General features: G+C 52.0%; 3 protein-coding genes across 6 annotated transcripts; 1 reads left to right on the forward strand and 2 right to left on the reverse strand.

Moving 5' to 3' along the window:
* Positions 1-1,714: 1,714 nt before the first annotated feature.
* Positions 1,715-8,582, reverse strand: nbl1 (NBL1, DAN family BMP antagonist). 3 transcript variants are annotated; one of them, XM_041274934.1, is made up of 5 exons: positions 8,157-8,582; positions 7,601-7,751; positions 3,507-3,705; positions 3,274-3,385; positions 1,715-2,041 (listed from the first exon to the last, which is right to left on the reverse strand). In XM_041274934.1, exons 3-5 carry the CDS (start codon positions 3,680-3,682, stop codon positions 1,790-1,792), a joined length of 540 nt encoding a protein of 179 aa, XP_041130868.1. In that variant the 5' UTR covers positions 3,683-3,705; positions 7,601-7,751; positions 8,157-8,582; the 3' UTR covers positions 1,715-1,789. The 3 variants fall into 3 exon arrangements, with proteins under 3 accessions (XP_041130868.1, XP_041130867.1, XP_041130866.1); XM_041274933.1 differs by lacking the exon at positions 8,157-8,582 and adding an exon at positions 7,867-8,137; XM_041274932.1 differs by lacking the exon at positions 8,157-8,582 and having other exon boundaries at positions 7,601-8,137.
* Positions 8,583-10,474: 1,892 nt separating this feature from the next.
* Positions 10,475-12,248, reverse strand: micos10 (mitochondrial contact site and cristae organizing system subunit 10). Its single transcript, XM_041274455.1, has 4 exons — positions 12,146-12,248; positions 11,334-11,381; positions 11,048-11,157; positions 10,475-10,705 (listed from the first exon to the last, which is right to left on the reverse strand). The coding sequence occupies exons 1-4, from the start codon at positions 12,207-12,209 to the stop codon at positions 10,697-10,699; spliced, it is 231 nt and encodes a 76-aa protein (XP_041130389.1). The 5' UTR covers positions 12,210-12,248; the 3' UTR covers positions 10,475-10,696.
* An 827-nt stretch (positions 12,249-13,075) lies between these two features.
* LOC121329107 (F-actin-capping protein subunit beta) lies at positions 13,076-22,556 on the forward strand. Of its 2 annotated transcripts, none has more exons than XM_041274451.1 (9): positions 13,076-13,219; positions 16,544-16,633; positions 18,124-18,245; positions 18,619-18,732; positions 19,063-19,204; positions 19,538-19,654; positions 19,954-20,019; positions 20,589-20,665; positions 22,375-22,556. In XM_041274451.1, exons 1-9 carry the CDS (start codon positions 13,217-13,219, stop codon positions 22,460-22,462), a joined length of 819 nt encoding a protein of 272 aa, XP_041130385.1. In that variant the 5' UTR covers positions 13,076-13,216; the 3' UTR covers positions 22,463-22,556. The 2 variants fall into 2 exon arrangements, with proteins under 2 accessions (XP_041130385.1, XP_041130386.1); XM_041274452.1 differs by lacking the exon at positions 13,076-13,219 and adding an exon at positions 14,666-14,741.
* Positions 22,557-24,296: the final 1,740 nt, after the last annotated feature.

The raw sequence follows: 24,296 nt of genomic DNA on the forward strand, positions 1-24,296 counted from the left end.
CGCTATCGCACTGCACTCGAACCCCAGCGAGACTCGCTATCACACTGCACTCGAACCCCAGCGAGACTCGTTATCGCATTTCACTGCACTCAAACCCCAGCAAGACTCGCTATCGCATTTCACTGCACTCAAACCCCAGCAAGACTCGCTATCGCATTTCACTGCACTCAAACCCCAGCAAGACTCGCTATCGTGCTGCAGTGCACTGCGCTCAAACCCCAGCGAGACTCGCTATTGCACTGCACTGCACTGCACCCGAACCCCGGCGAGACTCGCTGTCACATTTCACTACGCTCGAACCCCAGCAAGACTCGCTAACACATTTCACTGCACTCGAACCCCAGCGAGACTCATTATCACATTTCGCTGCACTCAAACCCCAGCGAGACTCACTATCACACTGCCCTGCACTGCACTCGAACCCCAGCGAGACTTGCTATTGCACTGCACTGCACTGCACCCGAACCCCGGCGAGACTCGCTGTCACATTTCACTGCGCTCGAACCCCAGAGAGACTCGCTAACACATTTCACTGCACTCGAACCCCAGCGAGACTCGCTATCACTTTTCGCTGCACTCAAACCCCAGTGAGACTCGCTATCACACTGCAGTAGTGTAAAAGCTCTATAAAGATTAAAAGCAGAATTACAGCCAGTGCCTAAAAATGTGCAGCCATGCATGAAAGAGAGGCAGCTGTGCATTGTCTTGCTTCTCATCGCTGCTGCTGCTGCCTGCAGGCCAAGAGAGCTCCAAATTAAACAGCATCTTAAACCTGCACAGGCCAGCATCAAACCTGCCTGTCTCATTGCAAACAAGCTTTAACATCCCCCAGTGCTTCGCTCACTACAGACGGCTGGCTCCTTTGCTTGTCATGAAATGCAGCCGTGACTCTGAATAAAGCCACATTTGTAACTCTCCTGTTTAAAGCAGCCTCATCCTGACCCTTCAATCCCTCAGCTCTGAGCTCTCGTCTGCCTTACTGCGTCCCGGTGGCTCTGGCAGTCTGTCAAGAGGTTCCTGTGAGGCCTCTGCCCTCTGGTGGTCACCTGTGGTATCTGCTTCGGCTAAACCTGCAGATCCTCAAACTGACTTTCGGTGCTGCAGCTGCATACAAATCGATTGCTGCATCGAACCTTTACTGAGCAGAACGAAGACGCTTTATTTACTTTCTTCATTTAGAATATTTTTCATACAGTTAGACCAATTTTGTACCTTTTTTCATCAGTAAGGATACTCTAACCTGTTAAAACGTTATAACTGTGAATGTGAGAGGAGAGGAGGGGAGAGGGGGGGGTAGGGCCAGTCAGTGAGGGGAGAGGAGGGGAGGGGAGGGAGGGGAGGGAGTCAGTGAGGTCAGGAGAGGAGGGGGGGTCAGGGAGAGAGGGAGGGGAGAGTGAGGGAGAGAGGGAGGGGTGCTGGGAGACCAGTGAGGGGAGAGGAGGGAGGAGGGGGAGATAGTGAGGGAGAGGAGGGGAGGGCGGGAGACAGTGAGGGGAGAGGAGGGAAGAGGTGGTGGGAGACAATGAGGGGGAGGAGGGGGGCCGGGGATAGTGAGGGGAGAGGGGGGCGACAGGGGAGACCGTGGGAGGGGAGAGCGGGATGGGAGAGTGAGATCTCCTCCCCTCCCTGGGAGTTTAGTAGGATTTGGAGGTCTGGGACGGCTCCCCTGAGGAGAGTGAGGGGAGAGGAGGGGAGTAAGGGAGACAGTGAGGGGAGAGGAGGAGAGGAGGAGATGGAGGGAGATAGTGAGGGGAGAGGAGGGGAGGGGGTGAGGGGAGGAGGGAAGGGTCTAGTCCTCTTGTTTCTCAGTGTGTTTTGGCAGGGCAGCATGCTCGCTCTCCCCCTCCCCTTGCCCCTCTCTCTCCAGGTGGTGGTGGCCGTGGCCAGGCTGGGGGAGCGCGGGGGGGTTCAGGTACACGTTTAACAGCGCCCCCTCCAGGACGGGCTCCTTGCCGCAGGACTGGCAGCTGCAGTGCAGGATCTTCTCCACTAGCTTGTCCACACGGGGCATCTCCTTGTTCCCGGGGCAGTCCAGGGTGACCTGCAAAGAGGAGAGCAGCTACAAACCCTAAACACAGCAGGGACTCAGGGTGCAGTGATTCAGGGAGCAGTGATTCAGGGTGCAGTGATTCAGGGAGCAGTGATTCAGGGAGCAGTGATTCAGGGTGCAGTGATTCAGGGAGCAGTGATTCAGGGAGCAGGGATTCAGGGTGCAGTGATTCAGGGAGCAGTGATTCAGGGAGCAGGGACTCAGGGAGCAGTGATTCAGGGAGCAGTGATTCAGGGTGCAGTGATTCAGGGAGCAGTGATTCAGGGTGCAGTGATTCAGGGTGCAGTGATTCAGGGTGCAGTGATTCAGGGTGCAATGATTCAGGGAGCAGTGATTCAGGGTGCAGTGATTCAGGGTGCAGTGATTCAGGGTGCAGTGATTCAGGGAGCAGGGATTCAGGGTGCAGTGATTCAGGGAGCAGTGATTCAGGGAGCAGGGATTCAGGGAGCAGTGATTCAGGGAGCAGTGATTCAGGGTGCAGTGATTCAGGGAGCAGGGACTCAGGGTGCAGTGATTCAGGGTGCAATGATTCAGGGTGCAGTGATTCAGGGTGCAGTGATTCAGGGAGCAGTGATTCAGGGTGCAGTGATTCAGGGTGCAGTGATTCAGGGTGCAGTGATTCAGGGAGCAGTGATTCAGGGTGCAGTGATTCAGGGAGCAGGGACTCAGGGTGCAGTGATTCAGGGAGCAGTGATTCAGGGTGCAGTGATTCAGGGGCAGATTCAGGGAGCAGTGATTCAGGGAGCAGTGATTCAGGGTGCAGTGATTCAGGGTGCAGTGATTCAGGGAGCAGTGATTCAGGGTGCAGTGATTCAGGGTGCAGTGATTCAGGGAGCAGTGATTCAGGGAGCAGTGATTCAGGGAGCAGGGACTCAGGGTGCAGTGATTCAGGGAGCAGTGATTCAGGGTGCAGTGATTCAGGGTGCAGTGATTCAGGGAGCAGGGACTCAGGGTGCAGTGATTCAGGGAGCAGGGACTCAGGGAGCAGTGATTCAGGGAGCAGTGATTCAGGGTGCCGTGATTCAGGGAGCAGGGACTCAGGGAGCAGTGATTCAGGGAGCAGTGATTCAGGGTGCAGTGATTCAGGGAGCAGTGATTCAGGGTGCAGTGATTCAGGATGCAGTGATTTAGGGAGCAGTGATTCAGGGTGCAGTGATTCAGGGAGCAATGATTCAGGCAGCAGTGATTCAGGGAGCAGTGATTCAGGGAGCAGTGATACTCACCACCTCCCACAGTGACTGGGCTGGCATGCAGGAATCGCAGTGCACCAGGGACTCTGTGGACTGGGGGAAGGTGTTGGGCACACTGTAGCTGAAGCACTGCCCCAGACAGGCCCTGTGGAGACAGAGAGAGAGAGATGTTTATATATACACGCAATACATATACACACACACACACACACACACACACACACACACACACTCACACAGTGCCAGACACTCTCTCTGGGACTCACCGGTTTTGTATGGAACGTGCCTCACAGCCGCTGTGCCCCACGATCTGCGTGATGTTCTTCGCTTCGCACCAGGCACTCTTGTCAGGAAACAACGCCAGGCGGTTAATATGAGTGGGCGCGGCCAGGCACAGAACTGGCAGCAGCAGCAGCCAGCCAATTACAACACATCTCGGCATCGCTCCAGCAGCACTACAGCAACCTGAGAGAGGAGGGGAGAGAGAGCCTTCAACACTGTCCACAGAGAAAGAAACTCTGAATGCAGGACCTGCACTTGCAGGCCACAGGGTGGCACCACTGTTTGACTGCAGCATAGAGCCAGCTGAGTTGAGAAGCTTTGCCCCGTGCTGGGATTGATTTCAGGGTTACATTTCCCTGAAGCAGCACAAACACACGCACAGCGAGGAAGCCTGAAGCTGCCAGTGATCAAGGAGTAGGGAGCTGTTTATTTACTGTGCAGTTACAAGAGCAGAGTCAGACACTGAGCTGCAAGCACACACACGCACACACTCACACACATACACACACAGACATACACACACACACACACACACACTAACATACACACACACACACTGACATACACACACGCACACACACTCACACACACACACACGCACTGACATACACACACACTGACACACACACACTCTGTATAGTTCAGGTGACGATCTCTTGGATCCTCATGACAGGGTTAATCTGTTCCCAGTCGCTATGGTAACTGTCACTCAGTGATGTGATAATTTCCTCAGCAGTGTAATCCCATCATAGAATCTCATTATTACACCTGCTCACGTTCTGCACAGCTCACGAAGGAGTGGCAGTGACAGACAGGAGAGAAGTGCGTGGGCTGTAATTGGGAACAGGTTCCCACATTCCAACCATTCCGAGAGCCACCTGGAATCAATTCACCTGGAAAACAGCAGAGGAGAGAGCGCTACCTGGAGCCCGATTCGATGCAGTGTGCCGCCAGGAGGGGGCACTGCCTGGAGCCCGGCTCACAGCAGTGTGCCGCCAGGAGATGGCGCCGTCTGGAGCCCGACTCGCTGCAGTGTGCCGCCAGGAGGGGGCACTGCCTGGAGCCCGACTCACAGCAGTGTGCCGCCAGGAGGGGGCGCCGTCTGGAGCCCGACTCGCTGCAGTGTGCCGCCAGGAGGGGGCGCTGCCTGGAGCCCGGCTGCAGTGTGCCACTGGTTATATAACAGGAATGATGTTGTTGAATGGTCTGATCGTGGCAGGCGCTTGTCTCACATGCTTTACTAATGCATTGGGGATTGTTCTTTGTTTCTGCTCTGTTCTGTGCGTTGCTTCCGATACTTCTGTATAAAAAGTAATATATAAATGCAATGACTAAATAAATACATTTAATCACAGAATAAAATCTCAAGATCCTGTGTCCTGAGATTGTATCTACAGAGATGGGTTTGTGACCGAGTAGAGTGAATTGTCTCCTCCATGTTCTTCTTGTGATATAAAGCTGTCTTATCCAGCCTATGGCTCCAGGATTTCAGCATTTTCATCCCTGATCTCTGTACTTTTAACTCACACAATTGATTGCTCCTAGTCTTGTTGCTTCTTGCTGGAATATGAGGTTTAGTAATGGCTCCCTGGGTTGGGGCCAGCTGTAACACGTGTTACAATTAACCCCATACACCATTAGCTGAACTATATTGGGGCTCATGAATCTTGCACTGCAGGAAACACAATGTTCAGATATCACAGACTCAGAGACACATCCCAGCTGTGACACAGAGACACATCCCAGCTGTGACTCAGAAACACATCACAGCTGTGACTCAGAGACACATCACAGCTGTGACTCAGAGACACATCACAGCTGTGACTCAGAAATATATCACAGCTGTGACACAGAGACATCATAGCTGTGACACAGAGACACATCACAGCTGTGACTCAGACACATCCCAGCTGTGACACAGAGACACATCACAGCTGTGACTCAGAGACACATCACAGCTGTGACTCAGAAATATATAACAGCTGTGACACAGAGACATCATAGTTGTGACACAGAGACACATCACAGCTGTGACTCAGACACATCCCAGCTGTGACACAGAGACACATCACAGCTGTGACTCAGAGACACATCACAGCTGTGACTCAGAAATATATCACAGCTGTGACACAGAGACATCACAGCTGCGACTCAGAGACATCACAGCTGTGACACAGAGACACATCACAGCTGTGACTCAGAAACACATCACAGCTGTGACTCAGAGACACATCACAGCTGTGACTCAGAAACACATCACAGCTGTGACTCAGAAACACATCACAGCTGTGACTCAGAAACACATCACAGCTGTGACTCAGAAACACATCACAGCTGTGACTCAGAAATATATCACAGCTGTGACTCAGAAACACATCACAGCTGTGACTCAGAAACACATCACAGCTGTGACACAGAGACACATCACAGCTGTGACACAGAGACACATCACAGCTGTGACTCAGAGACACATCACAGCTGTGACTCAGAAATATATCACAGCTGTGACTCAGAAACACATCACAGCTGTGACACAGAGACACATCACAGCTGTGACACAGAGACACATCACAACTGTGACTCAGAAACACATTACAGCTGTGACTCAGAAATATATTACAGCTGTGACACAGAAACACATCACAGCTGAGACACAGAGGCACATCACAGCTGTGACTCAGAAACACATCACAGCTGTGACTCGGAAACACATCACAGCTGTGACTCAGAAACACATCACAGCTGTGACTCAGAGACACATCACAGCTGTGACTCAGAGACACATCACAGCTGTGACTCAGAAACACATTACAGCTGTGACTCAGAGACACATTCTTGCTTGATAAGGCCTAGGAATTTAGGGATGTTAGAAAGTTTTGAAAATGCTTTATGTGAACATTTTTGTTCTTCAATAAAGATATTCAGTTTTTCAGTTAAAGAAAAACAAACACATAAGAACTCGTTACACCTGTCCCTGGTCTATCCTAAGCAGTGCAACCCAAAAACTGCGAAAACCCAACTGTTTCTTTCATTGTGTCTTCAGTTGAAAACACTTCAGTTCAGTGGGAGGGAATTGAGTCATATAATATATATATATATATATATGTATATATATATATATATATATATATATATATATATATATATATATATATATATATATATATATATATATATATACTGATGAATGATTCAGACTTGGACTCATGCCCGACGGGACTCATTCTGAACTGCATGAATATATACAAGATGCCCTGAAATATATTTTTCTGATGACGTTTAATAAAGTTCATTAACCTCGTAAAAACACTCAAGTAACGTGCTGCAACAGAGGACCCAGACGCTGGAACGTGTTGCTCTATAAATCCTCGTGTCGCTTTTCCGAAAAACACAGCGACTGACAGCAGGGTCGCCAAGTGCTCTCAGAGCCCGACCAGCCGAGAGAGCGGAGAGATTTATTAAAACACGCATCTGATCCGCATTAGGAAGCCGCTTTACACAAACTTCTCAATTTGCAAACGACGTCGCTACACGCCCAGGTCCACAGCGCGTTTGGAATTATGGTTATAAATATGATTACTATTATCAAGTCGAATCGTATATTCTTTCTGTTGTTTTATTGTTGCCCCCCCCCTCTCTCTCTCTCTCTCTCATCTCTCTCTCTCCCTCTCTCTCTCTCTCTCTCATCTCTCTCTCTCTCTCTCATCTCTCTCTCTCTCTCTCTCTCTCTCTCTCTCACCCCTCTCTCTCTCTCTCTCCTCTCTCTCTCTCTCTCCTCTCTCTCTCTCCTGCGACACACAGGTTGGGCGGCTCGGGGTCGCTTCACATCTGCAACTCATTGTCGGTTTGCTGGGATTTAAAAAGCTCAATTTCTTCATTTATCATCGAGATAAAATGCGTGCAGAAAAGGGCACGTCGCATTTGGAGGCTGCTTTTATAAATGCAATTCTCTCCGATACGAGACAGGAAGAAAAAAAACGCAGGATAAAATAACTTTTAGAAAAAATAACTTAGAAACGAAGGAAAGAAGCGAGAGGAGAGAGAAGAATATAAAAAGACGGTTTTCTTTTACACTTACCACTTTTTAAAAAGACATGAAACGGTGTCAGTCCTGTTTGCGGTGCGCGCTGGTCGGCGCTGGCAGGGTGCGAGGGAGCAGTCCGGGCTCAGTGCTTGCACACCCGCAAAGGGTTCAGTCAGGGTCCCGTGATCCGGCGCGCCGAGGGTCTCTGCAACGAGACCGGGGTTTGTATTGAGAAGAATCCGAAGATGGAAGTAGGACACGCAGAAGAAATAGTCAATAACAGCGTCAGAGCTGGACCCCCACCAAAAAAAAAACCTTACACTATCAAAAACATCTTGAAGCCAAATGATTCAGGGAAATGCGCCGGGTGGGAGGGTGAGCGGAACGCGCCCCGGGCGGTATCTCTCTCTCTCTCTCTCTCTCTGCCTCTCTCTCTCTCTCTCTCTCTCTCTTTGAGAAGTTATCACGAAGCTGTTGGCAAGAAAGTGGCAGCGTATTATTGCGCAGGACTCTCCTTCTCCGCTCCTGCCCAATAATAACGAGCTCCAGTTCCGGAGCCCCCTGCTGTGTTAAACTCTAACTGGAAACAACAAAACTGCCAAATCCCAACCTCGAAACTGCCGGTCCCAGTTCAGAAGCGACGAGCTGACGGGGAAAAGCAGACTGAGACCTCGGAAAGCAATTCATTTGCATTAAACTGCAAAGCCTCAGAGAACATAACGAATGAGCGACCGAGCGAGTTCTGCGTCCCGGAGCATAATCGGTACCGGGAGGGAAGGTCGTTCTCTAGAACCGTGTCCAGCTTTGCTTGAGTCTTGTTTTTGTGTGTTTTTATTGTTGCACGCTCCAGTGACGTCCTTGCACTGACATTAAAGTTCTGAAATTGTCCACGTGAGCACACAGAAAGTCTGTATTGTTTGTCTATAGATGAGCAAGTCGATTATTTGCCAGTGTGACGCGCAGGTGCCGCGCTGTTCTGAACTGACTTTGCATTGCATCACTCATTTGCAGTAACAATAGCAACAACAGAACGAGCAAGTCCAGCGCAGGACCGTGCGAGCACAGGCAGGCAGTTTCACAGAGATAACTCTCAGCTCTGCTGGGGTGAGTCTCTCTCTCTCTCTCTCTCTCTCTTCTCCTCCTCCCCTATCATACCTCTCCTCTCTCTCTCCTCTCCTCTCTGTCATTCGCCGTCTCTCTCTCTCTCTCTCTCCTCTCTCTCTCTCTCCCTCTCTCCCTCTCTCTCTCTCTCTCTCTCTCTCTCTCTCTCTCTCTCTCTCTCTCTCTCTCTCTCTCTCTCTCTCTCTCTCCCTCTCTCTCTCTCTCCCCTCCTCTCTCTCTCTCTCTCTCCTCTCTCCCTCCTCTCTCTCTCTCTCTCTCTCTCTCTCCTCTCTCTCTCTCTCTCTCTCTCTCCCCCTCTCCTCTCTCTCTCTCTCTCCCCTCTCTCTCTCCCTCTCCTTCATCTCGTCTCCGCTCCCGACTCTCTGTCTCTCTGGTCGCTCTCCCGCAGGTCTCTCTCTCTCTCATCCTCTCACCCTCCCCTCTCCTCTCCGTCTCTCTCTCTCTCCCTCTCCCTCACCTCAGAGCTCTCTCGTCTCTCCCCCTCCGCTCCTCTCTTCCCCGCTCTCCCTCTCTCTCTCCAGCACCGTCGACCGAGGAGTGCGAACCGGCAACGGCCTGCGTCCCCCCTCTCGCATATCGCCTCCGGTCCCTCACCTCCGCTCCCCTCGTCTTCGCAGAGCGGAGAGGCCCACACACTGAGGGAGAGAAGAGACTCTCTCTCTCTCTCTCTCTCTCTCTCTCTCTCTCTCTCATCTGCAGGTGTGTTTGTTGGCACGCTGCTCCTCACGCTTCAGTTGCCAGTGAGATACCATTGAGATGGACAGAATTAGGACGAGAGAGAGGGAAAGAGGGGGGTGAGAGAGGGAGTGTGGGAGAGAGAGGGAAACAATGCATAGTTTCTGAATCTGTCAATTTAAAAATCCCGGTGCTGTCCACGGCAATGTCAATGACAAGTTTAATAACCTACAAACCGATTGTACCTCCTGCCCTCGCGAGGGGTGCATCCAGTCCAAAATTACTAGTAAAACCTGCAAAACCTTCCCACTCCTCTCTCTCCTCTCTCTCCCCTCTCTCCTTTCCCCTCTCCCCTCTCTCCTCCTCTCCCCTCTCTCCACTCCCCTCTCCCCTCTCTCCCCTCTCCTCTCCCCTTGTTTGCCTGGCTGGAAGGTGAATCTGAATTTCCTGTGGGACCCTGTGATCACCTGCTAGTAATAAAAGCATCTCCCTGCCCAGCCTTGGCATTCCTGACATTCCCGAGAGCACTGGAGCTGGCAGGCTGGCGTTCCTGCTTCTCCAGCCCAGGCTTTGGATAGGAGCCCCCAGCACTCAATGTGAATGTTTTCAGTGTGAGTGCCCTCAGTGCGAGTGCTGAGTGTGAATGCTCTCTCATTACAGTGTGAGTGCCCTCAGTGCGAGTGCTGTCAGTGTGAGTGCTCAGTGTGACTGCTCTCTCATTACAGTGTGAGTGCTTTCAGTGCAAGTGCCGTCAGTGTGAGTGCCCTCAGTGAGTATGCTCTCTCATTACAGTGCGAGTGCTCTCAGTGTGAGTGCTCTCAGTGAGTATGCTCTCTCATTACAGTGAGTGCTCTCTCATTACAGTGCGAGTGCTCTCATTAGAGTGCGAGTGCTCTCATTACAGTGTGAGTGCCCTCAGTGTGAGTGCTCTCTTCTCTCATGAGAGGATCCTGTGCTGATGTTTTCAGCTCCTCTCAGATTAATGGTGTCCTCGTCACCTCTATTGTAAACTGTTCCCAGACCAAAGCCGTCCCATTTCTAATGTTTTAAACATTGCAGCAGCTGGACACAGCTGCCGTCTGCCTGGTAACCCTCCGCCTCCCGAAACACAAACACTGCTGTGCAGCTGCATCAATTCAGAACTGTCTTTATTGAATGAGAGTGATCACCAGAACAGAGCGGCAATGACATCATCATCGTTATTACAACAACAAAACGCACACGCTGACAAACAAGCGGATGTCTGTGTTGATGAGAAGAATGGACCGGGGAGAGGGAGGGGGTTTGGAGAGGTGCTCCGGCCAGCCTCAGGAAACAGACAGCACCCCCTAGTGTCTCACACACATAACGCTGCTACTGTTCCTGGAGACAAAAATAAAAAAAAAAAAATTACATCACAAGTCGAGAAGCATCAACCCTCCACTGGATAATACTGAATACTAGAACTGGTGCCTTTTCATTATGAGCCACACACGCACAGACCCCCCCCACACAAACAGAGCTGCCCCTCCCCATGCACACACACACAGCCTCCACCCACACAGACTGATTGGCCAGTCAGACAGACACTGAACCCAACCAGAAACACAGAGTGACTGAACAGAAAGAGAACAGACAGACAGACTGCTACAGACACTGCTTTCATCAGCAACTGCACAGAGGAGAGAGAGAGGGAGGGAGGGAGAGAGATGCAGAAGCGCTCACCTTCACACACTTGCCATGCAGCAGGTAAGGTGCCTGGAAGTCTTGCTGGCAATTTGAATACGCCATCCCCAGACCCATCCCTGAACCCAAGACAATGGGCCACGTCCGACCTGCGGGCAGAAAAACACAGTCCCTTAGCAGGAGGGGAGAGAGAGGGGACGGGACTGGAGGGGGAGAAGAGAGGCGACGGGACTGGAGAGGGGGGGAAAGAGAGAGAGGCGACAGGACTGGAGAGGGGGGAAGAGAGGCGATGGGACTGGAGAGGGGGGAAGAGAGAGATACTCACGTTTGAAGAACAAGACTGAAAACACGATCCCAAGCCCCAGCCCAGCCCCTGTGAGGAGAGAACACAGGACAGGACAGAGTCAGGAGAGGCCATCACACCCCAGCCCTGCACTGCGCATGAGAACGCTGCTCGTCACACCCCAGCCCTGCTCACGAGAATGCTTCACTGATGGGGAGAAGGTGTCTGAACGAGGGCACTAGGGCCTGACAGTAGGGCTCCTGGCTCCGTCTCCTCTCCCAGGTCCTGCCCGGAACTCAATCAGCGCTAACCGTCTGCAAGAACGCAGTGACCCCTGAACCCAGGAGATGGTAAACCGCACCTGCTCAAGGGCCCTGGATCACACTGCACTGTGGAGTTCGTTTCTCGAAGCTCTGTGTGTGTTGGAGTCTGCACTGTGCATGCAGTTCGTCTCTCTCTCCTAAATTCTGGGCTTTTTGCACGCCGCTGCGCCGTGGTTCCGACCACGTTACAGGGCATAGTTTAAACGCTGCAGCACATTGAATTGTGGCCGTGCCTGTGCTACACTGTCAATGTGTCCGCTCTCCTAGCCCGTTTACCCGGTGACCTACCTCTTCCCTGACGCGGCCCCGTTAATCTCCCCGAGCCGACAGCGTCCCGGCTCAGTCCGGGTTCTGTTCGGTTGGGTCTGTATCGCAGTGACCCCTCGGTTCTGACCCCATGTCCCTGCCCTTGCTCTCCCTGCAGATTTGCAGGGCGCTAGCGTCCCCGCACTGTCCCGTGTGCCGCGCCTCACGCTGCAATGCACCGGCCCGGTTCTGATTCGTTCACTTTGATTTCAATGTTTTAATTACCGAGCTTCACGGCGCAGTCCGCGAGGCAGCGGTCCCACTTTCTGCCCAACTCTCCTTCAGACATCTTCCTGAAGCGAAATATCGCGACAGCACCCCCCCCCCCCCATAAGAGGTGAGGCGACGCGTACAGAATATCGCGAGAGCTATGGCGAGCTCAGAGCCGCTGTTTGTTATTATGGGTGTTAGTTTAGCCGCTGCATTTCTGATCGTTATCCCCGTGCGCGCACCCATTGGCTAAACCGGTCAGATTCTGCGCAGAATGCCCTCCGTGACGCGCCCTGTATCCGCGTGTTTGCTTGCAGGGAATCGCTGCGTTGTGTTTGGGGGAGATGACGTCAGGTTATTTAAACCGGCAGTTGCAAATTGATCCCTTCTGTCAGTGTTGTTTGATTTGTATTATTTTCTTTTTCCGTTTTTGATTATTGATCTCCTTCCTTTCTCAACTCCTATCCAGGGACATCCCGTGAAAACGAGCCTATATCTGGGCGCAGCGCATCCCATGACATGTCATGCATGTTCAAACGCGTACCTGCCTGTACCTGTCTAACAAATAAAGACCACAGTAGGTTGCGCTGGAGGGCAGTTACAGACCCGCCCTGTCCAGGATCTCAGAGCCTCACTGGGACAGAGTTTCAGTCTCCCCGGACAGGACGCGCTATTCCTGGACCTCGTGTGTTTTTGCAATAAACTGTAATTCGCAGCAGAATCCCGAGATGAGACCCCGCCCTCCCTTTCGACAGCGTCTTCCACCATATTCAGCAGTGTTCACTTTCCCCAAGTACATTCCCCTGCCAGTGGACTCTCTCTCCCCCCTCTTTCATCTCCTCTCTCTCTCTCTCCCCCTCCTCTTGCTCTCCATACTTGGCCATGGGCTGATTGCGGCGCTCTGATTGGCTAATGTGAGGCTGAAGCAGCATGACCCGGATATGCAATGTTCACCCCCCCCCCTCCCTTGTCTCTACAGGAAGTGTATTGGCAGACTGGGCAGGGCTGTAGTGGATCTCCTGGAAAATCGGATCAAAAAAACACACGAAAACTTCACCTCGCAGCAGCAAAGTGACACCGGGGAACATGGTAAGCGTGTCCGTGCAGCGGGGCGGCGAGGGCAGGGGCAGGCGCGCTGCGCACCGGGCGCTGGACCCGCGGGAGGGAGGACTGCTTGGGTGGGTTACTGTGTGTGAGTAGCGATAATAATAATAAGAGTAGCATGGTGACAGCAGTCACGGGGGGACTTCGCGTTGTGCGCGCTTCAGTCATTGAGAGAATGGGGGTTCATATTGCAGTCGATATCAGGAATGGGGGTTCATATTGATATGTCTGAATGCGCTCGATATCAGGGGATCGGGTCCGGATACCCTTCCAGTATTAAATACCTGCAGTATTTCTGCGTGTGTGTCTGTGTTTCTCTCTCTCTCTCTCTGCGTGTGTGTGTGTAAACAGCAGTACTTAAAAATACTGCATGCCATGAAGCAGTCATGTTTATATATATATATTTCTCTCTCTCTCTCTCTGTGTGTCTCTCCTCCCGGTGGAATCTCGCTGACTCGGTCAACTCGAAACTAGTTTTATTCCCCTTTGTACCGGTCGGTAGTGAACTCGTGTCCGGGTTGAGCAGGGACATTATTATTATTGTACCCGCTATTTGAAAACGTGCGTTTTCTTCGAAGCAGGTCCCGTGGTGTTTGTAATGCTTAGCCCTGCTTGGAGAGAGCTGCGTGTTCAGACTCTTTCATTTGCACAGCTCGGATTCTGCAGGCGGCTGCGAGGCTTGTGTTGCAACATTCCTGAGCCGAGAATATTGTGCGGCGTGTTTGGAAGAGCCACGGCGCCTCACTGCGGCCGGAGTGCACAGCTGCTGCAGGCATCTTATTAACGCTGAACGCGTGAAATATAATGGCCAGGGCGCGGTATATATATTATAGTGCACACGTTCCCGTGTGTAAACAAACTAAACTATGTGCGAACATTGGATTGGGAGGCGTCTCTCTTCTGAGTACAATTCAGCGAGTCAGTATCTTCACCCTTGTCAGGAATCCTTTAATACCGCTGTCCCGAAACGTGTTATCTGCGAGGGGATGTTTGAAATGAAGGAGGCTGGATTGGGTCTTTGTAAACAGGGTTTGAAATGAAGGAGGCTGGATTGGGTCTTTGTAAACAGGGTTTGAAATGAAGGAGGCTGGATTGGGTCTTTGTAAACAGGGTTTGAAATGAAGGAGGCTGGATTGGGTCTTTGTAAACAGGGTTTGAAATGAAGGAGGCTGGATTGGGTCTTTGTAAACAGGGTTTGAAATGAAGGAGGCTGGATTGGGTCTTTGTAAACAGGGTTTGAAATGAAGGAGGCTGGATTGGGTCTTTGTAAACAGGGTTTGAAATTTGTTTGTGAAGCTAGCGGAACCGGAGCCGCGCGTTTGGACTGGACTGCAGCTCTGAGTCTCAGATCCGGGACACTGGAGAGCGAGCGCAGGTACAGCACGTGACCGGACGCGACTGTCGCATTGCTATTGTGACGTCACAGAGGCGGCGGTCTGTTTGTTGTTCCTCCTCGAAGCGGAAGCGGCGGCTCGGTGCAGAGACACACACAGCGCGGGTTGCAATGGTGAGTCTGTGAATCAAACGAGAAGCACGACGCGGCCAGCGAGACCGGCTACTGGCGCTCCGCTTCCAACAAGCGACTTTAGCAGGGTTAAGGGTCTACCCAGCCAGCCGCGGTGGAGGGCCGGTTTGTAGGGAGCTGGCAGTCTGATGAAGCCTGTCAGGGGTGTGTGCAGATACTGTGAATATTACCATTGTTATCTGTTATTAGTATTATCATTATGGTTATCTGTTATCCATTATTATTATTATTATTATTAGTATTATCGTTATTGTTATCTGTTATCCATTATTAGTACCAATCCATAATCATTATCCATGGTAGTAAATATTATAGTAACACCCAATAGACAATAGGTAATAATATATAAATATAGTTATTATTATTACTATTATTATTATTATTAGTAGTAGTATTATCGTTATGGTTATCTGTTATCCATTATTATTACTAGTAGTGGTAGTAGTATTTGACTTTCTGCTGGAAAAGGCTTTGCCAGACAGATACAATCCGATCACTCAGTGAATGTGGGGCGCCTTTGTAAATGAGTTTCAGAAAGGGCTCTGTGATGCCGTCAGTGTGGGCTCCCTGCAGGGATTTTAAAACCTGTGGTAACATTCCTTCTCAAACTCTTCCTGTTGCACTCGCTCGGCCCGCAATCCCCACTGAAAGAGCGGCAGGCAGCAGCTTTGATTCGCTCTGAACCCTGAGCCTCAGAACCAGCGAGGGATGGGAATCGGGCTCCTATTGCACAGCAGTGTGATCCAGTCCAGGTTTCACTACCAGCTTGATCAGCCCCAGTGTGTCTAGCTAACAAGCTCATTGAACTTGTGAGCCCAGGAATGGATCAGATTGCTGTGCAATGGGAGTCTGATTTCATCACGGTAGATAGATGTGAATACTGTGCTGCTTGGTGCCGCTATCTGAGGAAATATATAGATCTGCAAATAAGTTGATCAAGCTCTAGAATTTAAAGGGGAGGTTCCATTGTTTCTAATGTCTACGAGCTTAGGCTGGGAAATAAGATCGGATATATTAATAAATCATTTAAAATGCATTTTGTAATTATCATTTGTATTGATGAATAGATCGGATTTCTTCGACAGTATGACGCTAGATAAGGGAATGTGCATATCGCCGTAGATCAGATATATTAGCAACAGATGCATCATTTAAAATGAAATGTATACGTAGCTTGTGATGGTAATATGTTTCATATTTAACATTATTTTGCATTTGTGGGGGTGTTTCTGTTTTGGGAAGCACTACTTTATGGACTGGTATGCGAGCCATTTTCCAAAAGTTGAAGCATGAGTTTCAGATATGGAAAAAATTGAGCTCCATGCTGCGATTACTAGCTAGGCCACGGTGCACATCAGTCACGTGTGTTGTGTTGTATTGTTGTGTTGTGTTGTGTTGTGGTCTGGCTATTTGTGGTTCATTTTCTTCATCCTGTCCTAATTTAAAAACCACAGCCCTTAACCTAGAACCTTTTTAAAAACAGTGAGTGTGAACGATTAAGACACGCAGACAAAACAATGTCCTGTATGTTGCAGCTATTCTAGTATTATAATGGAACAATCCCACCTGGAATACTGATATTATAATGGAACAATCCCACGCTGCACGCTTCTCTGTGTCAATGGCTGTGCTGTTTCTACACACATGAGGACAGCATGTAGATGCTCTGTGCTGGGAGCTCTGGGAGGGTGGGTTGCTCTGTGTTCTTCTATATTAATAAGCAGTAGATTCTCTGTGTGTATTTATACAGCATGCTTTATGTTCTCATTGTCTTTTGTCTACAGAATGACCAGCAGCTGGACTGTGCTCTGGACCTGATGAGGCGCCTGCCTCCCCAGCAGATTGAGAAGAACCTGAGTGACCTCATCGACCTGGTGAGTGGAGCTAGAGCTGCAGAGCGGGCCGCACTGGGAGCTGCAGAGCGGGCCGCACTGGGAGCTCGTTTCTCTTCACAGAGTTCCTGATGGTTCTCAGATGTATTTATTTTCTGGTTCAGCGTCGAGTCGTGCCCCCGGATTAGCACTCGATTGTCTGCTGTTTCCTCGACTTAGATCAACAGCAGCCCTTGGTGCTCATTAGCAGCCCTGTAACTCGTGTTTCTAACTGTAAACTCTCTCTCTCTCTCTCTCTCTCTGTGTCTCTCTCCTCTCTTTCTGTCTCTGTCTTTCTCTTCTCTCTGTCTTTCTCTGTTTCTTCTCTGTCTCTCTCTATCTCTTTGATATACTGCAGCTCCTTCCCCCTCCAGGAGCTCACTGCACACTGCTGCACAGCGCTGAAAGGGTTAACTGTGAGGCAGTGGGTAGTGGGTGGCAGGCAGGCGTGGTGGATTGTGTTTCTGCGGAAACAAGGGCAGCTTTGTTGGGTGGGGGGGGCGAGTGACTCTCAATTTGTAGCCCTTTGTGTGAGTGCTGTCCTGCAAGAGAGGGATCGTTACTCAATACTTTCTCTCTTTCTGCATGAGTGCTGTGATGGGACACACTGCTCATCTCATATCTCCCACCCTCCTCCTTCTCTCTCTCTGTGTGAGTGCTGTGCTGTGACAGGACACACTGCTCATCTCATATCTCCCACCCTGCCCTCCTCCTCCTCTCTCTCTGTGTGAGTGCTGTGCTGTGACGGGACACACTGCTCATCTCATATCTCCCACCCTCCTCCTCCTCCTCCTCCTCCTCGCTCACTGACAGTCACATTCACAGGTGTGCATTTACTCCTGCAGTCGCTCACTTTCGAGCAGACTTCCCTCGCACTCATTAACACACGTCACAGACAGACACTTGGCAGCAGCAGGACTGTGTTGCTGCTCTTGGAACCCGCGTTGCTTTTTCAGTGTGTTTGCAGGAGAATGGCATATGAAAATGCCAATGATAAAAATAAATAGACGTCCCTCCTCTCTGGTGTGTGTGTCAGTGTGTGCAATGCAGACAGTGTGTGTGTGTCGGTGTGTGCAATGCAGACAGAGTGTGTGTGTCGGTGTGTGCAATGCAGACAGAGTGTGTGTGTCAGTGTGTGTGCAATGCAGATTGTGTGTGTGCAATGCAGATTGTGTGTGTGCAATGCAGACAGTGTGCGTGTTTCAGTGTGTGTCTCGGTGTGTGTGTGCGCTACTCTCTGCTTTTCCCATACATAGTCTCTATCAGGCAATGTTCTGGCAGTCTTCTCAAAGCACTCCAGAGAGCGTTCTCTCTCTCTCGTTTTTTGTTTTGCTCGGCTCCTGTCAATGTAAATGAGCCCCCCTCTCTTACAGTGCATGAGTGCCCTCTGCTGGACAGAGCTGGGATCAGGTGTTCTAGGATAGCACTGTAGGTGTGCGTTCTCTCCCTGCTGTCCTCGGTACAGTCTTGTCTAACTCTCTCTTGTATCCCAGGTGCCCAGTCTCTGTGAGGACCTGCTGTCCTCGGTTGACCAGCCTCTCAAGATCGCCCGAGACAAGATAGTGGGGAAGGATTACCTGCTGTGCGACTACAACCGAGACGGGGACTCTTACAGGTGAGCCAGGGCACTGCGGCTGCCTGTGTGTCGGTGTGTGTGTGTGTGTCAGTCAGTGCTGTGTGTGTACACTGCCTTTCCTCTTCTCTCTCTCTTCTCCCCTTAGTGTCCATTCACTCCTCTGTTTCTCCTCAGTTTGTCCTCTTCTCCTCTCTCATCTGTCTCGTCTCTCCTCTGTCTGTCCTCTCTCTGTCTCTCTCCTCTGTCTCCTCTCCTTTCTCAGTCTCTCTCTTCTCCCCTCAATGTCCATTTCTCTGTTTCTCCTCGGTCTGTCCTCTTCTCTCATCTGTCTCGTCTCGTCTCTGCTCTGTCTGTCCTCTCTCTGTCTCTCTCTTCTATCTGTCCTCTCTCAGTCTCTCTCTTCTCCCCTCAGGTCCCCCTGGAGTAATAAGTATGAGCCCCCGATCGATGATGGTGCCATGCCCTCGGCCCGTCTGCGCAAACTGGAGGTCGAGGCAAACAACGCCTTCGACCAGTACAGAGATCTGTGAGTACCAGTACAGACCTGTGAATACCAGTACAAACCAGTACACAGACCTGTGAGTACCAGTACAGACCTGTTGTGCTGTGCTGTGTGTTCAGGGGTGTGGCCTCTCCCCCCACAGGTATTTCGAGGGGGGTGTGTCCTTGTGTGGTGGTGTTGTGATGTTCTGGGCGGGGTTGCGCTGGGTTGGGTTGCGCTTGGTTGTAATGCCTACCCCAACCTCCCCCGCTGGGTTGGAGGGGGCGGGGTTGCGCTGGGTTGGGTTGGGTTGGAGGAGGTTGTATTGGAGGGGGTTGGGTTGCGCTGGGTTGTAATGTCTCGTCTCGTCTGCAGGTATTTCGAGGGGGGCGTGTCCTCGGTATATCTCTGGGATCTGGATCACGGTTTTGCCGGCGTGATTCTCATCAAGAAGGCGGGAGACGGATCCAAGAAAATCAAGGGGTGCTGGGACTCCATTCACGTGGTGGAGGTGCAGGTGAGAGGAGAGGAGGGGAGGGGAGGGAGGGGGTCCCCGTCCAGGGTCCAAGTTCCAATCCCCAAGGGGTGCTGGCACCACTCCATTCACGTGGTCCACCACCTCCCGGTGCAGGAGGAGGGGGGGGGAGGGGAGGGGAGACGGGTCCAAGAAAATCAAGGGGTGCTGGGACTCCATTCACGTGGTGGAGGTGCAGGTGAGAGGAGAGGAGGGGAGGGGAGGGGAGGGGAGACGGGTCCAAGAAAATCAAGGTTTGGGGTGGAGTGGGTTGTGTACCTGCACGTCTGCAATCATGTCACTCTCTCTCTCTCTCTCTCTCTCTCTCTCTCTCAGGAGAAGTCCAGTGGCCGCACTGCCCACTACAAGCTGACCTCGACAGTCATGCTTTGGCTGCAGACCACCAAGACCGGCTCTGGCACCATGAACCTGGGGGGCAGCCTGACCAGACAGGTACAATACTGACCACTGGATCTCCGGGACCAAACACAAACATTCCCATTCTCACACTCCCACTCTCACTCACTCACTCACACTCTCACTCACTCTCACACACACACACTGTTTTTATTGCTCACTTAGCCAGGGGCACTGGGCCACTCCCCTCATGAATCCCACGGTGGTCACAGGAAGCCTGGCCAGAGCACTGCCCCCTGCTGTCACCGTGAGGAACTGCAGTGGGAATTGCTGTGTGGCTGTGCTCTGCAGGAGGGACTTGCTAATCTCTGATCTTTTTCTGCTCCGTGTTTCAGATGGAGAAGGACGAGACAGTCAGCGAGTCGTCTCCTCACATAGCCAACATCGGCCGCCTGGTAGAGGTACGTGGAACTGCAGTCTCATTTCTCTCTCTCACGTGCTCTCTTTCACACACACTCTCACACTGCAGTGGGTTTAAATCAGAAGAGGTGACATTGACCTTTCAGGATGCGGGCGCCGGGCTCGTGAACGCGGGCGCTGTCACGGGAGTCATGTGAGCGTTATGGGGGAGGGGGGGGGGGGGGGGGGGGGGGTCTTTGTTACTGCTGAATTCCTGCCAGGTCTGAGAGGAGAGTATAGCGTCGCTAAAGTCCAAATAATAAGGAGTACAAGGTTTCTTTTCTTAGCAAACTTTGTTTTCTTTTTTCTTTGTAATTCACGCACTGTGTTGATCACCTGTATAAAGTTTCAAACGAAAAATATTTGAATGAAACTGAACTCTTAGTTTTGTTCTTCTTCCTGTCAGTTATATTTATTTTAAAGCAAAGGATTTTGGTCGTTGTAGTCCTTCAATAAACTCAAGCTTCTTAACAGAACCTTAAAAATTGTTATAACAGGTGTGTGTGTCTCTGTGTTTCTGATTGGTTGAGAGCAGTCCTCATTGACATGCCTCCATTCCCTACCTCTGCAGGACATGGAGAATAAGATCCGTAGCACTCTGAATGAGATTTACTTTGGGAAGACCAAGGACATCGTCAACGGGCTGAGGTACCAACCACACGCCTACCACAGCACGCCCACACCAACCACACGCCTACCACAGCACGCCCACACCAACCACACACCTACCACAGCACGCCCACACCAACCACACGCCAACCACAGCACGCCCACACCAACCACACGCCAACCACAGCACGCCCACACCAACCCACGCCAACCACAGCACGCCCATGCCAACCACGCCCACGCCAACCACACACGCCAACCACAGCACGCCCACACCAACCACACGCCAACCACAGCACGCCCACACCAACCACACACCAACCACAGCACGCCCATGCCAACCACAGCACGCCCACGCCAACCACAGCACCCCACGCCAACCACAGCACGCCCACGCCAACCACAGCACGCCCACACCAACCACACGCCAACCACAGCACGCCCACACCAACCACACGCCAACCACAGCACGCCCACACCAACCCCACGCCAACCACAGCACGCCCACGCCAACCACACGCCGCCCACAGCACGCCCACACCAACCACACGCCAACCACAGCACGCCCACACCAACCACACGCCAACCACAGCACGCCCACACCAACCACACACCAACCACAGCACGCCCACACCAACCACACACCAACCACAGCACGCCCACACCAACCACACACCAACCACAGCACGCCCACACCAACCACACACCAACCACAGCACGCCCACACCAACCACACGCCAACCACAGCACGCCCACACCAACCACACGTCTACCACAGCACGCCCACACCAACCACACGCCTACCACAGCACGCCCACACCAACCCCACGCCAACCACAGCACGCCCACGCCAACCACAGCACGCCCACACCAACCACAGCACGCACACGCCAAGTGTCCCCATTCTCCGTGTTCCCCGTTCCCCTCTCCCCGTTCCCTCTCCCAGTTCCTGTGTACAGGCTTGACCCCTCTGTAGTTGTTGTTCGTTTTTTCTTTCATTAATTTGCTTTCGTTCTCGATCTGGCTAGGATTCGTTTAGCTCTCTGCATTTCCTAAACAAGTTTGTATTCCTCCATCTCACCATCCTTTTCTCCTTCTTTCCTTCTCCAATCTGGCTCCTTCTCTATCGCTGTCCATTCTTTCCTGCGCGGTCTCCTCCCTTCCTTCCTCTCGCTCGCTCTGTCTATCTCAGATCTATCGATTCTTTGCCCGACAATCAAAAGTACAAGCAGCTGCAACGTGAGCTGTCTCAGGTGCTGACACAGAGGCAGATCTTCATGCAGCCTCGGACTAGCACTTGATCACACGTCCATGTAGGGTGTGTGTGTGTGTGTGTGTGTGTGTGTGTGTGTGTGTGTGTGTGTGTGTGTGTGTGTGTGTGTGTGTGCGCACACGCGCGCGCGCGCGCGTGCCCCTCTCCCTAACCCTAACCCCAACCAGGCTCCTCTCCTCTGCCTGTGTGTGGAGTGACTAGTGGCTTGGCTGAACGCTGCCCCATCACTGATTTGAGCTGTTAAGAGTGGAATCATTACCTGGCAGGACAGCCTGCTCTCCACTCTCGCTCTCTACAGTACAGCCTGCTCTCCACTGTGTTTGTCACATTCCCGTGTTTTCCTTTGATTTCTCATTAAGGATGAAGCGTGTTAAATGTCAGGCGAGAAGAGCAATGCAGTGGAGGAGCAGCCCTGTGGAGCTACTGATTTTCAGTGGACTTCTAATCTCTCTCTCTCTCTCTCTCTCTCTCTCAGGAGTGTACAGACACTGGCAGACAAATCCAAGCAGGAGAACCTCAGGAACGACCTGGTGGAGGCACTCAAACGCAAACAGCAGAGTTAGAACCCAACTGCACTCGTCTACTCTCTCTCTCTCTCTGTCCCTCCCCAATGCTATGCACTCTCTCTGTCTCCCCCTCTCTCTTCTCCCTCCCCAACGCTATGCACTGTCTCCCCTCTCTCCTCTCCCTCCCCAACTCTACGCACTGTCTCCCCCTCTCTCCTCTCCCTCCCCAACGCTACGCACTCTGTCTCCCCCTCTCTCCTCTGTCTCCCCAACGCTACGCACTCTCTCTCCCCCTCTCTCCTCTCCCTCCCCCACGCTACGCACTGTTTCCCCCCTCTCTTCTCCCTCCCCAACGCTACGCACTCTCTCTGTCTCCCCCTCTCCTCTCCCTCCCCAACGCTACGCACTTTCTCCCCCTCTCTCCTCTCCCTCCCCAACTCTACGCACTGTCTCTCCCCTCTCTCCTCTCCCTCCCCAACGCTACGCACTCTCTCCCCTCTCTCCTCTCCCTCCCCAACTCTACGCACTGTCTCCCCCTCTCTCCTCTCCCTCCCCAACGCTACGCACTCTCTCCCCCTCTCTCCTCTCCCTCCCCAACGCTACGCTCTCTGTCTCCCCCTCTCTCCTCTCCCTCCCCAACTCTCCTCCCCCTCTCTCCCCCTCTCTCCTCTTTCCCTCTCTTTCTCCCCCTCTCTCTTCTCCCTCCCCAATGCTCCGCACTCTCTGTCTCCCCCTCTCTCCTCTCCCTCCCCAATGCTCCGCACTCTCTCTCTCTCTCTCTCTCCCTCCCCAATGCTACACACTTTGTCTCCCCCTCTCTCCTCTCCCTCCCCAATGCTCCGCACTCTCTCTTTCTCCCCCTCTCTCTTCTCCCTCCCCAATGCTCCGCACTCTCTCTGTCTCCCCCTCTCTCCTCTCCCTCCCCAATGCTCCGCACTCTCTCTCTTCTCCCCCTCTCTCTTCTCCCTCCCCAACGCTACGCACTCTCTCCCCTCTCTCCTCTCCCTCCCCAATGCTACGCACTGTCTCCCCCTCTCTCCTCTCCCTCCCCAATGCTCCGCACTCTCTCTTTCTCCCCCTCTCTCTTCTCCCTCCCCAATGCTCTTTCTCCCACTCTCTCTGTCTCCCCCTCTCTCCTCTCCCTCCCCTCTCGCTCCCCAATCTCCACTCTCTCTCCCCCTCTCTCCTCTCCCTCCCCAATGCTCCGCACTCTCTCTTTCTCCCCCTCTCTCTTCTCCCTCCCCAACGCTCCGCACTCTCTGTCTCCCCCTCCTCTCCCTCCCCAATGCTCCGCACTCTCTCTGTCTCCCCCTCCTCTCCCTCCTCAACGCTCCGCACTCTCTCTGTCTCTCTTCAGATCAGAGATTTCTTTGTTTAGTTGTTTTTTTACTCATGTTCTGTCTGTTATCCCCTCACTCTCAAAGCCGTTCACTTTATCCATTTAAAATAAAAACCCAGAGCATTGCAGTAAGTTTGTTTTCCTGCGCTGGGCGGCTCACCCTGTGGAGCCCCGTTCTTTCATTACAGCTGTTTTGTTTCTGTGATTCAGATGTAGTAATGGTACAAAGACAACGCAGCGGTATTATTTCTGGGGAATTTTTTTGTATTTTGGTTCTCTCTTTTTGTTTTCGATGCAAGTTTCAGAGTTCTATGAAGGCGGTTCCAGCAATGGAAACGCAGGCTTGTTTTTGTAAAGTGTGTGACCGGCTGCTGTCAGTCAGTGTTTGTTCTGAGTCGTGATTTACAGACTGGAAATAAAACCACAGCGAGGCTTCAAACTGACTGGCTCAATCTTTGCTCTCTCGCTCTCTCTTCTTTTTTAAGGAATTGATGTGTCTTTGTAAAGATCTTACAAACCTGAGTGAGATCTCTGTTACTGGAGCCTCCACTA

This window comes from Polyodon spathula, chromosome 16, assembly GCF_017654505.1.
Source record: "Polyodon spathula isolate WHYD16114869_AA chromosome 16, ASM1765450v1, whole genome shotgun sequence".
NCBI classification, from domain to species: domain Eukaryota; kingdom Metazoa; phylum Chordata; class Actinopteri; order Acipenseriformes; family Polyodontidae; genus Polyodon; species Polyodon spathula.

Excerpts from the sequence above, each read along its gene's own strand:
- micos10 (XM_041274455.1), bottom strand. The coding sequence starts at position 12,209 with ATGTCTGAAGGAGAGTTGGGCAGAAAGTGGGACCGCTGCCTCGCGGAC. Across the intron at positions 11,382-12,145 it reads GGACTGCGCCGTGAAGCTCG|GGGCTGGGCTGGGGCTTGGG; the intron begins GTAATTAAAACA and ends CTCTCCTCACAG. Across the intron at positions 11,158-11,333 it reads TTCAGTCTTGTTCTTCAAAC|GTCGGACGTGGCCCATTGTC; the intron begins GTGAGTATCTCT and ends TTCTGCCCGCAG.
- nbl1 (XM_041274934.1), bottom strand. The coding sequence starts at position 3,682 with ATGCCGAGATGTGTTGTAATTGGCTGGCTGCTGCTGCTGCCAGTTCTG. Across the intron at positions 3,386-3,506 it reads GCACGTTCCATACAAAACCG|GGCCTGTCTGGGGCAGTGCT; the intron begins GTGAGTCCCAGA and ends CTGTCTCCACAG. Across the intron at positions 2,042-3,273 it reads CCCAGTCACTGTGGGAGGTG|GTCACCCTGGACTGCCCCGG; the intron begins GTGAGTATCACT and ends TCCTCTTTGCAG.
- LOC121329107 (XM_041274451.1), top strand. Across the intron at positions 19,205-19,537 it reads TTCACGTGGTGGAGGTGCAG|GAGAAGTCCAGTGGCCGCAC; the intron begins GTGAGAGGAGAG and ends TCTCTCTCTCAG. Across the intron at positions 20,666-22,374 it reads GACATCGTCAACGGGCTGAG|GAGTGTACAGACACTGGCAG; the intron begins GTACCAACCACA and ends TCTCTCTCTCAG.